The 13,661-nt window shown below is 52.0% G+C and overlaps 1 protein-coding gene across 3 annotated transcripts; it reads left to right on the top strand.

Annotated features, from left to right (window-relative positions):
- Window positions 1-590: 590 nt before the first annotated feature.
- SMUG1 (single-strand-selective monofunctional uracil-DNA glycosylase 1) lies at window positions 591-6,928 on the top strand. 3 transcript variants are annotated; one of them, XM_021686788.1, is made up of 5 exons: window positions 591-623; window positions 1,785-1,920; window positions 2,079-2,336; window positions 4,142-4,443; window positions 5,468-6,928. In XM_021686788.1, exons 4-5 carry the CDS (start codon window positions 4,210-4,212, stop codon window positions 5,993-5,995), a joined length of 762 nt encoding a protein of 253 aa, XP_021542463.1. In that variant the 5' UTR covers window positions 591-623; window positions 1,785-1,920; window positions 2,079-2,336; window positions 4,142-4,209; the 3' UTR covers window positions 5,996-6,928. The 3 variants fall into 3 exon arrangements, with proteins under 3 accessions (XP_021542463.1, XP_044770757.1, XP_021542462.1); XM_044914822.1 differs by lacking the exons at window positions 1,785-1,920; window positions 2,079-2,336 and having other exon boundaries at window positions 5,468-5,785; window positions 6,388-6,928; XM_021686787.1 differs by lacking the exon at window positions 591-623 and having other exon boundaries at window positions 1,718-1,920.
- The last annotated feature ends 6,733 nt before the right edge of the window (window positions 6,929-13,661 follow it).

A 13,661-nucleotide genomic window follows, 5' to 3' on the forward strand; every position in this document is an offset into this window, starting at 1 on the left:
GGAGATTATAGGGCTGGGTGGACTGCATGGCAGAGGAGGGAGAGAAGTCAAATGTGAAAGCCATGGAGACAAAGGCGTGGGCAGTAATGGGAGATGGAAGAGTCTCAAAGCCATTACTGAAGAGTTGTTAGGAGATTCCAGAAGTGCCTCTGTGGATGTTCTAGATATAGTCCTTGGAGGGCTGCAAAGGAGGGATCTCTTATCCTTGGGGCAGCAGGAGGACTAGAAATGGTCTTTTAGCCATTGTTAATACTCTCAGGTGAGTTTCGAGATTGGGGATGGTTGAAATTCCTTGATTCGCAATCCTGTTTGGAAAAGCCTTGTCGATGAATTTTTGGAAGGGTGTTGCCCTTTAGAGCTAGAAGCCAGGACCTCCGCGGTCCTTACTAAGCCTGGCCTCTTAAAGCTTTCTTGCTTTTTACCCCGATGTAAGGGTTAAACTACAATCCCCAGAGTCACTTAGGGTTAATTTAACACGCCTTCCGGGGATTTGAGTATGTCCGGCGGAAGTTGCCGCGGCAACGCCAATCTCTTTCCCTAAACAAAGTAGACTACGACTCCCACTGTCCTCCGCGCCCGGGGGTGGGGAAGGGAACCGGAAACCGGATGGAGCGCTGCACCAGGTGAGGAATTGGGAGCCTGGGTACTTGGGGTCTTGAGGGGCAGGGTTGGGGCTCTCAGGGTTGTGGGGCGGCGTGGGGCAGGGAGTAGGAATGTTTATGCTTTGGGGACCCTTGCTCTGTTTGGGGCTTGCGCCGGCAGAGGAAGAGTCGAGCCCACGGAATCGGCCCGGGGAGCCTGCGGGGACGTGGTTTTCCCGTTGGGCGGAGCCCGAGGGCGGACACGGAGATTTTCTTACGGACCCTTAGCCGGCGGCCCTCTCAGAACCAGTAGAAGGGATAAGTGGTGTTTTTGAGTCCATGTCCTACCACTACTACTGTTAGTCTAAGGATTTGCTGATTGTCCCTGTAGATTCCTGGAGTGCCTCCAAGGGATAGGGGAATGGATAGTGTCTTTGATTCCTTCTTCACTATCAGGATTTAGTGTCAGAGAACCTAGATGGCCAGACTTATTGCTGGATCACCCTCCGCTTCCTTTGCACTTAGTATGACACTGTAATTTATAATGTATCTACGTTTCTTTCTTTTTTAAAATTTATTTATTTATTTGAGAGAGAGCACAAGCAGGGGAAGGGGCAGAGGGAGAGAGGAGCAGACTCCCCACTGAGCAGGGAGCCCGATGCGGGGCCCGGTCCCAGGACCCCAGGATCATTACCTGCGCCGAAAGCAGACGCTTAACCGACTGAGCCACCCACGCATCCCTGTATCTGCGTTTCTTAAGTCTTTGGTTCTTGGTGGCTTTAGATAGGACTTTCAAGTTCCTCCTTTGGGTTCTCATAGTGTATTGTTTAGGATGTTAAAGCTCAAACCACAGTGTATTATAGTTGTTTATCTGTCCTCTCTCAGTAGTTTATGAGCCAGGCCTGCATTTTATTCATTTTGGATTTCTTCCTCGTCCAGAGACGACCACAGTGCCTATCATGGAAGAGACTCATAAGTATTGAAAAAAATAAATGAGTTAACAGTTGATGGTAGGTTGGATGGAATTTGTGGTTTTCATTTCATAGAGAGGAGAGTTAAATGATTTGCTTAAGAGAAACTTGGAGACAAAACCAGGATTAGAAGTGGATTTAGACACCCAGACTGTGTCTCTTGCTATCAGATTAGGTTTGAAACTGGAACGCTGCGAATAAAGCCTTGTCATTCTTTTTTTGTACCCTGCAGCCTTGCTATCTTCAGCACAGGTCTCTAAAGATCAAAGGTAGGCTCAGCCTAAGACTTGAGAGAGATCCCAGAGCTGGAGCAGCCAGTCCACTAACATTGGCACTACATGGGGATGTGCAAAGCAAGGGCCCTGGAGGTAATTTGAGTTCTCCACGGCTCCCTTCTTGGCTTTTGTTTGAGCCCCGTTGGCCCTGGTTAGCCATCTGGACAAAGCAGTAAAAGACTACTGAGATCAGTCTGGAGAAGGGTTTCTTAAGTTTGGCCCTGACTTTTTTTCTCTCCCACTTGCCCTAGGCTAGGGTCCGAGAACAGGTTGATGGATCAAGCTGTTCTGTCAACCCTGAGGTCCCATGAAGGAGAAGAACCCTGGTCCCTGCCCCATGGGAGGCCCAGACATGCTGGAAACACACCCAGAGGCTGGCAAACCCTCAGAAACAATTGGAGTGCAAAGTGGGCAGCTGAGCCTTGAGTGAACTCCGGCTGTAGAAATGGAGAGGAGTCCATCGGGAAAGACTCCTTGGTAGAAGGTCGTTTTAAAGAGGATTGAGAAAGGTAGGATGGACAGAGTCTAGTGGGTGTTTGTTGACTACCTAATTAAAGCTAGGACCTTAAAGATACAGAGGGAAGTTGAACAGGACCTGGCTTCTGATCTGCTCAAGTCTAGGTAGGGAGGCAAGGTGTGAATTGGGGAAGAAGCCACTAACCATGGTGACATGCAGCGGTTTGAGCCTTCATCAACCATTGGAATCACCTGAGGAATCTTGTTTAAAATACAGATTCCCAGGGGCGCCTGGGTGGCTCAGTCGTTAAGCGTCTGCCTTTGGCTCAGGTCATGATCCCAGGGTCCTGGGATCGAGCCCCGCACTGGGCTCCCTGCTCCGTGGGAAGCCTGCTTCTCCCTCTCCCGCTCCCCCTACTTGTGTTCCTTCTCTCGCTGTGTCTCTCTCTGTCAAATAAATAAATAAAATCTTTAAAAAAAAAAAAATACAGATTCCCAGGTCTCACACCAGACCTCCTGCGTGGGGTGGGGCTGGGAAGTTACTGCATGGCTACAGTGTCCTAAGGAGGGCAGGCTTTCCAGTGGGATTGTTGGAGCTGCATCTCGAAGGATGGGTATGGTTTGGGTGTGTGGAGAGGCAGAGGAGTCACAGTCCTGGTTGACTTAAGGAGTGTATTTGGTTGGGTTTGAAGAAATGGCATGTGCAAAGTTTTGGGAGTTGGGGTAGGAAAGGCATTTTTGAAAGAGTGAGTGGAATGGTCAGGCTGGAACACTGGGTTTGCATGGGAATTGTGAGAAGGAAGATTAGAAGGAATAGTCTTTGTAGGCTACAGAACTTGCTGGAGTGCTCCCTCTGCCTCCTCCCAGCTTCTTCCCTCTTTCTCTTCTGCTTCTCCACTTCCTCCTTGCCTCCCAACCCCCACTTACATGCAACATCTCATTCCATCCTTTATATTGCTATTATTGAGTGGATAATTATTATTCTAGTATTTGGATGAGAAAACTTGAGGCTCTGGCCATGGTTACATAGCTTGTAAGGGTCTATTCTGAGTCCAGTAATCATCCTGCTGACCACTGAGGATTCTTGAATGTGGGCAAGAAGTTGGGCTGGGCTTGTGGAGGTTGTTGGATTTGCAGGGTGGCTGATTGAACCGTTTCAGGCAAGATGAGTTGGGTGGTTAAGAGCATAGCCTCGAGTCACATAGTTTGGGTTCAAATCCCAGCTTCATTACTTGCTAACTGCGTGACCCTGGGCAAGTTGCTTGATCTTACTAAGCCTCAGTCTTCTCACCGGTAACATGGGAGCAATAACACTCACCTCATGGGGTTGTTATGAGGATCAATGAGGTGTACCCGGCACAGAGCAATTGCTCACCACCTGGAAGCAATTGTAATTAGCCTTGTGTAATTAGTCTCTGGGCTCTGGCTGTGCACCTGCATCTCATTCTTCAGCACATCGGTTTCCAGGACACAGCCCATCCTGGCTGAGCTTGTTTTATTAAGGATGACATTAGAGGTGCTGAAAGTCTGCCACCAGTAAATATATATTGAAAACCTCCCATGTGCTTGGCATGGCCTAGGAACTAGTGACTCAAGGCTTAAGCCTGATGGAAAGGAGGTTTGGAGTGGGAGATGACGGGTTATTCTCACCAGGTGACATAGGAAGAGGAGGGATACTTGAAGTGGGCAGTGAAAGGGCCCTTCACCACCAAGAACTGAGATGAGCTCAGTCAAACCTAGAGGGTAGGGGATGGCTGATGGTCTCTTCTGAGCCCTGGAAGGGCCAGCCATGGTCAGCCTGGATCCCTCTCACTCTACGGCTGAAGACTGATGGGGCCTCTGTCCTTCTCTTTTCCAGGTGGCAGCGACGTGGCTGTGCCCCACGCTTATCCACTGGGGCCCCTCCATGAGCCTGCCAGTGCCCTGATGGAGCCCCAGCCTTGCCCTCGAAGCGTGGCTGAGGGCTTCCTGGAGGAGGAGCTGCGGCTCAATGCTGAACTGAGCCAGCTGCAGTTCTCAGAGCCTGTGGGCATCATCTACAATCCTGTGGAGTATGCGTGGGAGCCGCACCGCAGCTATGTGACCCGCTACTGCCAAGGCCCCAAGGAAGTGCTCTTCCTGGGCATGAACCCCGGGCCCTTTGGCATGGCCCAGACTGGGGTAAAGGGTTTGGCTTCCCCTGGTGGGTGGAGTGGGAGGCTCCAAGGTGGATGTTTGGCTGTGCTGCAGTGGGGGAGGAGCGTGTGCCTGGCTGTGGCCCCGTGTGGGGACGGGCCCCTCATCCCCTCCCAATACACATGCTGGCTCCTGTGGTCTCAGACACTCTCCTGGCCTCGCAGCCCAGAGTTAACCAAGCACATTAATGGTAGTTCCGTTTCCCCTGTGAGCTTGTCCACTAATTGCCTCTGCGAGCCCTTCCTTCCGCCTGCCCCATCCTTACCTTACCTTGCCGGATCTCCTCTTTCCCTAGAGTGTGGTGGGGGTCGGGAGAGGGACCAGGAATGCCAGCTCCTCAGGGGAGACTGGCTGACGGCTGGGTATGGAAGAGATGCAGGGCTTTCAGCCGTCCTGCTTCTGTGTCTTAGCTGAGGAGAGGTTCAAAACAGAGCTGGCTCTGGGGCCTGCCTGCTTTCCTTTCAGACCTTGGGATGAGTGAATGCCCCTCAGTGGGGGTGCTTGGCAGATGGGGGAGGGGAAGAGGCTTCGGGGCAGGAGGCTCAATCGCTTTTATTGACCCCGACTGGGGGATGAAAGGTGATCAATGATGATCGATGGAAATGACAGCCTGAGGCTCCGGCCTGAGAGGGCACCGAGAGAGCGCTGGTCAGTCCTGTCTTTGTGCCTCCTCTAACCCTGGCTGTCTTTCTGTCTCAGACCGTCTGTCTGCCCCCAATACTACCCATCACATCCTGTGGAGGGCCAGATACTCCCATATGCTCTCTCTGTGCTTCCAAAGGCAAGTGGGGATAGAAGCAAACAGATTCTTGTGCACTACAGTCCACAGTGAAAAATTGGAGAAAGATGGGCAGGATCAAACCATAGGGCCAGAATCCTCGCCTCAGGCCTTTGGGTGAAGGGGGTGGGGGTAGTGGTGGGGTGTCCAGTATTAGAGGGTGCAGCTGGTGCAGAACCCAGGTGTCAGATCTCCAGACTGAAACCCTTCTGTCTCTCTCCCTCCCGGCAGGTGCCCTTTGGGGAAGTGAGCGTAGTCCGGGACTGGTTGGGCATTGGGGGACCTGTGTTGACCCCACCCCAAGAGCACCCGAAGCGACCAGTGCTGGGACTGGAGTGCCCTCAGTCGGAGGTGAGCGGTGCCCGGTTCTGGGGCTTTTTCCGGAACCTCTGTGGACAGCCCGAGGTCTTCTTCCGTCACTCTTTTGTCCACAATCTGTGTCCTTTGCTCTTCTTGACTCCCAGTGGGCGCAACGTCACTCCCGCCGAGCTACCTGCCAGGCAGCGAGAACAGCTTCTTAGGGCCTGTGACGCGGCCCTCTGCAGGCAGGTGCAGCTGCTGGGGGTGCGGCTGGTGGTGGGAGTGGGGCGCCTGGCGGAGCAGCGGGCGCGGCGGGCTCTGGCAGGCCTGACGCCTGAGGTCCAGGTGGAGGGGCTTTTGCACCCCTCACCTCGGAGCCCACAGGCCAACAGGGGTTGGGAGGCAGTGGCCAAGGAGAGACTGAATGAGCTGGGGCTGCTGCCGCTGCTAACGAAATGAGGGCCCCTGTGGCCCGGCACAGGACATGTTCAAGGCCCCCAAGTCATCCCGGGGCAAGCAGAGGACTACACGCCCCCTGGCCGGAGCCACATGGGCCTTCTGGGCTCCCTGGTTGCCGGGGCCTGCCGTGGCAGGTCTGACACTAGGCCGCTGGCTGCATTCTTCCCCTTCCTTTGAGCACGGCCCCTGCTCCTGTGGTAGCTAAGTCCACAGAGACGGGGCGTCTGCCAACTGCGCTACCTCACTGTTGGCGCCGGGGCCTCTGCTCAGCTGAGACGGGCCCGAACTGTGACTTCTGGGGCCGTATTTGCTGTGTTAGAGGAAAGATCCTGCCAGGACCCCCACCCATCCTCCTAGAACAGCTTCCTGCAAGCTGAGCCTTTTCCTCACAGGGACCAGGACAAAGCGAAGGCTGTGGATGTTAAGAGTGAACTTCTTATGGGAGACTGAGGCTGGATCAGAGAAAGAATTCAGTGTGGCAGAGTGCGGAAGACCAGAAGACCTGGCTTTCTTCATCTCGGCTTTGAGGCTTCATGGCTTTGTGAACTTTATGACTTTGGACAGATTTGATGGACCTCTCCAAGCCTCAGGATCCTCATCTGTAAAACGGGGATCCCTACTTCATGGGGTTGGGGTGGGGATTAAGTGAGATAACACTTGGAAGTGCCTTGCGTCCTGCCTGGCGGGTGCTCCTTATCCTTCTTGCTTTTTTGCCTCTTGGTTGGGGCGTCACTGTACCACACTACAAAAGGAGCGCCCCCACTCCAGGACCTTGCTGGGTGAGGGGCAGATCCTTGCCCTGCCAGAGGTGGACCAGTAACTTTATGAAAAACGCAGCCTGTGATTTTTCAGTCTAAGCATTAAAAACTCCTCAACCAGGGTGTATAGGTGGCTCAGTTGCTTAAGCGCCTGCCTTTGGCGCAGGTCATGATCTCTCAGGTTCCCCACTCAGCGGGGAGTCTGCTGCTCCCTCTCCCTTTCCCTCTGCCCCTCCCCCCACTCGTGCCCTCTCTGTCAAATAAATAAATACAATCTTTAAAAGGAAAAAAAAAAAGCTCCTAAACCCTTTTGTGTGGGTCCTTTTTTCCCTCCTGCATGTCAGAGATGGAAGGGGTGGTTTAGATTTTTCCCTTCTCTTACCTCTTCACTGTTGCAAAGGGTTCTTCTGGGTATCTGGGGAGATGATGTAAACAGACCTCTAATTGTCTTACCATAGCTTAAGGGTCTCAGTCAGGGGTTTGTCTGCTGCTCAGGGCCCTGTGGGGAGCAGCTGATGGGTGGATGGGAGCACGCTAGCTCCACCTAACTCATTTCTTGTGTCTGCTGGATGACTGGTTGATGTGCCTCTTTAATAGGGCTGGGAAGGTGAACCAAGTTGGGAGTAGAGTGGGTCTTGAGACCATCTTAATGAGGAACACGTGGTTGGATTCTATCTCCTGGGACACATCATCTCCATCTTTCAAAATTAAGATTTTTAGTATAGGGGAGACTGGCTCAGAGGAGCATGAGACTTGATATGGGGTTGTGAGTTGGAGCCCCATGTTGGGTGTAGAGATTACTAAAAAATATATATGTAAGATAAACTTAAAAAAAAAGCAAGTCTTTTTAGTGTAAGTGTCCCCCATTTGTATAATGAAGAATTTGACTGGCTTTTGTCACTGGTTCTTGGGAAGGAAGTGTCTAAATCCTTGGAATTTCCCAAGTGATAGAGTGTCTTTGTTATTCACGGAGGGCCCCTCAGACCACACACCTGCGTTTATGCTGAAATTGACTCTGGACCAGGACTATGCCGGAAAGGCCAACCATTTGATTAGAGGGTTGGGGCTATGAGCCAGGTGATACCAGCCTGAACCGAGGGTGGGGGTGGGGGCTGGAGATGGAATTCAACCATGTGGTCAGTGATGTCAATCGATAATACCTATGTAATGAAACCCTAATGAGAACTCTGGACACAGGCTCTGGCGAGCCTCCTGGGTGGTGAATGCATGGGTGCCACAGCCAGCTGCTGTGTCGCCTTTCTGTGGGGAAGTACCTAGCAGCTGGGTTGGGAAACCCTCTTGGGCCTTGCCTCTTGTATCTCTGTTTGGCTGGGCCTGATTGGTATCCTGTATAATAAAACTGTGGTTCTAAGGAAGTGCTTTCCTGAGTTCTGTCAGTCATTCTAGTGAATTACCGAACCTGAGGGGGTCACGGGAACCCCTGAATTTGTAGCCAGTTAGAAGTATAGGTGGCCTGGGGACCCCTGAACTTGGAGCTGGCATCTGAAGCGAGGGCAGTCTTGTTGGGGACGGTGCCCTTAAACCCGTGGAGAGTGTGCTGCCTCTGGGGAGTTAGCATCGGAATGGCATTGCAACTTTGCACCCCCCCCACCCCCCCTGCCACACACACACACCTTAGACTCCTTTCCTCCCTGGTGCAGGGCCCTAGATGAGACACTGGGATAAGTGCACAGAGAGGAAAGTCATTGTGCCCCTCTGCCTTTAGCCGAGGTAGAGAAGGCTCTCCGGGGAGGTGGCATTTCGGGCGGCCTTAGAGACTGGGAGTTCTGGAGAACATCATTATGTTCAAGGGGTGGCAAGTGGGTGAGCACTGACTTTGCCCGCTTGGGAGGAAAAGCTAGAGAGGTAAGTTGGAGCCATCTTGTGAAGGATCTTGAATGCCAGACCAATCTTTGAGCATTTGAAGTCCAGTGGGGAAAGTGAGATGCACAGAACACACACACTTAAAACACCCAACAGATGGGGCTGAAGGGGAAGGCCCTACAGGAGGCAGGGTGGGTGCAATGGGGTCAAGAAGGGAATGGCAAGGCGATTATAGGGAAGGTGCCCTGGTGGGACAGCACAGTCTAGGTGAAAGCCTAGAATTGGGGGTGAGACTCGTGAGCTGGGGTAGGGTCGGGCAGCACACGGGGGCACTAGAACGGTAGTGACCAGGATGGTGGCCGGAAGACCTAGGTGCCAGCAGAGTCCCTGCTGGATCTGGCTTCTAGTAGAGCTGTCGTTCTCAATTCTTGGGGTACATCTTGTCCTGCAAGGGGCTGATTAGGGTTCGGGCCTGCCTTTTTCTAAGGGCACTCTAGTAGTCTGCCAGGGCTGCCATAACCAAAATACCACACACAGCATAGCTTAAACACATTTATTTTCTCAGCGTTCTCGAGGCTGGGAGTCCAAGAGGCAGCTGTCGGCAGGTTTGGTTTCCCCTGAGGCCTCTCTCCTTGGCCTGTAGACGGCTGCCTTCTCACTGTGTCCTGCCATGGCCTTTTCTCTGTGTCTCCCTGCTATTTCTTTTCTTACAAGGACACCAGTCATTGGATTAGGGTTCCACCCTTAAGACCTCATTTAAGCTCAGATACCTCTTTTATTTTATTCTTTTTAAGATTTTTTATTCATTTATTTGAGAGAGCGAGTGGTATGTGAGAGAGAGCACAAGCAGGGGGAGCTGCAGAGGGAGAGGGAGACGCAGGATCCCCGCTGAGCAGGGAGCCTGCTTCTCCCTCTGCCTCTGCCTGCCTCTCTGCCTACTTGTTCTCTCTCTCTCTGTCAAATAAATAAATAAAATCTTTAAAAAAAAAAAGAGACGTTAAAAAAAAACACATGAATTTGGGGGATTGGGAGACACCATTTGGCTCATAACAGGCATCTCAAGTCATGTCACTGTTTTTCCTGTCTCCCACCAATGCCAGCCTCTAACAAAAGAGGGTAATCAGCAGTGCCTTTCCTCCAGTCTGGCAGGTAGAGTGGTGGTGTGGCTTAGCTACCTGATAGGGCTTAATCCCCCTGACAGGCCGCTATACCCCCCAATTCATCCTAGAGCAGTTTTTTTCAGTGCAAATGAGAGTGTCTGTAGGGAGGGGAAGCTCATTGTTTTCTATTGAGCTAAAGGGAATGGAGACTTGAACTGCTACAAAACAGTATTGTGAGAAGTATTTTAAAGCCAAATTGAAGTGATTTGGGATCGTCTAGAGTTTTGAGGTCTGATCTAGTAGCCACTAGCCATGTGTGGCTGTTTAAGTCAATGGGGCGCCTGGGTGGTTCATTTGGTTAAGCTTCTGACTTCCGCTCAGGTCATGATTTCAGGGTCCCTGGGATCGAGCCCCACGTTGGACTCCCTGCTTAGTGGGGAGTCTTCTTCTCCCTCTGCCCCTCCCTCCCTTCTGCTTTTGCTTTCTCTCTCTCTCTCACAAATAAATAAATAAAATCTTAAAAAAAAATTTAATTTAGGGCACCTGGGTGGCTCAGTCATTGGGCGTCTGCCTTTGGCTCGGGTCATGAACCCAGGGTCCTGGGATCGAGCCCCGCATCGGGCTCCCTGCTTAGCGGGGAGCCTGATTCTCCCTCTCCCACTCCCCCTGCTTGTGTCCCCTCTCTCGCTGTCTCTCTCTCTGTCAAATAAATAATAAAATAAAATCTTTTAAAAAGATAAAAATAAAATTTAAGTTAATGAAGTAAGATTAAAAATTCAATTCCGCAGTCACTGGCCATGTCTCAAGTGCTCAATAGCCACACATACACCACAGATATGGAACATTTCATCATTGCAGAAAGTTCTATTAGGTAGCACTGATCAAGAGATCAGTAGCTTACAACCCTGCCTGTGAATCAGAATTCACCTGTGGAGGTTTTAAAAAAGGCACGTGTCTGAGTTCCACTTTAAGAGATTTTGATTTGGGAAGTCTGCAGTGCAGCCTGGTATCTCTTTTTCTCTTTGTGCTGCAGATGTGCAGCCAAGTAAGTTAAGGCAGGATTGCACTGGGTGCCTTGAGGGCAAGGAGAGGGTCCCTTCTATTCCCTTCCCCAGTATGTAACCCAACACCTGGCACAAAGTAAGTGTTCAGGACGAATACGCAAGTAATGCGTGAATCTGGTTTTAGAGATCTACCCCAAGGTGCCGATCCAAGTAACATAAGTGTCCCCAGAGTTTGTTGCTTTTGTCCAGTGATGGTGATTGAAATTCTGGTTCAGAGGAGTGATGGGGGCTTCCACTCTAACACATGTGCATGCACACACACACCCACACATATACGTACGTAGTTGGTGGTAGAGGCCAAGCTGTGCTTGGGTCAGGGTGCTTCTGAGACTGAAGGTTGGAGTGTGTTGAGGAAGAAAAAGACTCCTCCTACTCTTTTTTTTTTTTTTTCTTACTGAAACAGGATGGTGTAAAAGAAGATGGAGTCTTGGGTTTGACAACCGTGTGGTCTTTCACTTTCCTTTCTCAATTCAACAAACATCTATTACCGTCAGCTGTGTGCCAGTCCCCATGCTAGGCATTGTAGGGAGTGACAGAGGTGATTGCGATAATTCTTTGTCCTCACGTTGCTCATTGCCCGGTGCTGGGAGATATAGGCATATAATTATAATCAAAAGGCAAACCTGTTGTGAACAACTTCTAAACGCAGCGCTCTGGGCACACTGACTGAGGAGGTGATTAGCCCTCCGACTGTGGGCAGGAGGTGCATGTGCCTGTAAGGGAGGGTGGTGCCTGCCCGGCTCCCGCATCACTTGCTGTCTTGCCACCTCCGCAGAGGGGACCCCTGTGGCACAACTCGGGGCTGGGCATGTCTCTGTGGGAGCCTCTACTTTGATCTCTTGTTCCATGAACCTTTGGGATGGAAAACTATAGGAGGTTGTGTCAGGGGCTGTCCGGGTGCTGGAGCGAGAAAGACCAGAACCCCAGCCTGGGCATAGCTGGGCAGAGAACATGAGTGGAATGAAGGGAATGGCGATTGTGGCCCAGCCAGACTAAGTCTTGACTCTTCAAATATTCTTCTTAAGATTTTATTTATTTATTTGACAGAGAGAGGGCACAAGCAGGGGGAGCGGCAGGCAGAGGGAGAGGGAGAAGCAGGCTCCCCGCTGAGCAGGGAGCCCGATGCGGGGCTCGATCCCAGGACCCCGGGATCACGACCTGAGCCGAAGGCCGACGCTTAACCGACTGAGCCACCCAGGCGCCCCTTGACTCTTCAAATATTCTTATTTAGGAGGACGTAGGCCAGCCGTTTTGGTTTCTATTTTTAACTAATGCCCCAAAGAAGGAAACAATCTCAAGTGAAGTGTGAGACACTGAGGTTAGACACATGGATAAACTTCCCAGCGATGACCATCAGGTGATCAGAAATAAATTGCTTTAGGGGAAGCTGAATTGCTTTCTCCTTCAGAGGCCTTAATGCCAACCTGGCCTCAGCCCAAGCTTACCAGTCAAGGTTGAATTGTAATGTATTTGGGGGAAGTTTCTCTCCCTTTTTTCTCTCCCTCCCTCTTTTGACCCTTATTCTGTCCAAAACAACTGCAATAGAATGTTCCTGCATATCTTCTTGCCCCTTCTTCTGCCCCTAGATCCCGCTCAAGGATCTCCACCCCATGTCAGTCTCTAGGCCAAGCTTGCAGAGGGGGTGGCTGAGAGCCCAGAACAGTCCTTCACAGTGGCCTGTGCCAAGCCGGGTTGCCATTTCCATTTTCATTAATTGAAGCAGCTTGACCCTGATCATTTCAGGCCAGCAATTTCCTGTCTGCTGGTTGGGAGTGTGTGGAGGACATGCTCAGGTCATTCTGTCCTTCCATCTACCTTGATGGGGCTAACTCCTAGTCCAGGCTGCAAAAATGGGTCTCCTCTGGATAGGAGAGAAGCCCAGCCTCACACACATGCCGGGCCTCACCTCTTGGGATCTCAAACTTTGTGTTTTTAGGAAGGCCTTCCTGGTGTCTACCCTCAAGCCTACCTGTTGTAACTTTGGCTCAGGTTTGTTTGTTTCTTGGTTCAGTTTTAAGAGACTTGATGACTGATGCAGTTGCTCTCAAGGACCCCATCTGGTGATGCCTTCTGCTGTGGCCTGAGAGAACGAGATGTCTCTCTGGAGGAAGGGTTTGCCTTCCACCCCTGGAAAGACACACAGTCAAGCGACTGGAGGTGTGATGGCTTTGCTCTGAGTGTGAGAGTGAATGTGTGTTTGACTCCTTACCTCACTTTGAGGAGGGTCTGTGTGTCACCCTGGGAGGTCACTGAGTTAGCGCAATCTTGTTCCTGTGTGGCAGTGTCACTTGGTAAGAACCATTCCAAGGGCCAGGGTGATGTGTGCCCTCTGGAGTTGGGTCTCCAGTGTATCCGTGCATTTGTATACTTTTGTGATCCATGGGGTCTTTTTTGTCTTCGCATTTTTTTAATCTTCCAGAGGGGACACTTGTGTAATTTGGTGTGACCCATTTTTGCTGCTGTCGTGTCTTTCTGTGTCTGTGCCTCCGTGCCTCTTCAGGGGACTTGTGTCTTTCTGAGTGTCCTCTGGCTCCGTTTGCGGGGGAGACGGGAGAGGGAGCCCAGACGCGAAGGGGAGCCGTCGGGCCGGGGGGAGGGGCTGAGGAGGGGGTGCGCTGCAATCTGTGACTCGGAAAACAGATTTGCGGAGGAGGCGAGCAGCCCGGGCGGGCGGGGCGTGGGGGGGGGGGGGGGGGGGCCGCTCTGGCCCCCAGCTCCTCCGCAATCCAATTAAATAACATTTAAATGCATAACCAGCCCGCGCGGCGATGAGGCTGGAGATTGGAGCGGGCGCGGCGGCGGGCCGCGCGGGCGGCGTTTTGTGGAGCTCAGCGATTCCGGCGGCAATTTCCCCGCTCCGCGCGGCTTTTACGAGCCGGCTCCCGGCGCCCGCCCCGCCCCGCCCCGCCGCGCCCGCCCG

Source organism: Neomonachus schauinslandi, chromosome 5 (genome assembly GCF_002201575.2).
Source record: "Neomonachus schauinslandi chromosome 5, ASM220157v2, whole genome shotgun sequence".
NCBI classification, from domain to species: Eukaryota; Metazoa; Chordata; class Mammalia; order Carnivora; family Phocidae; genus Neomonachus; species Neomonachus schauinslandi.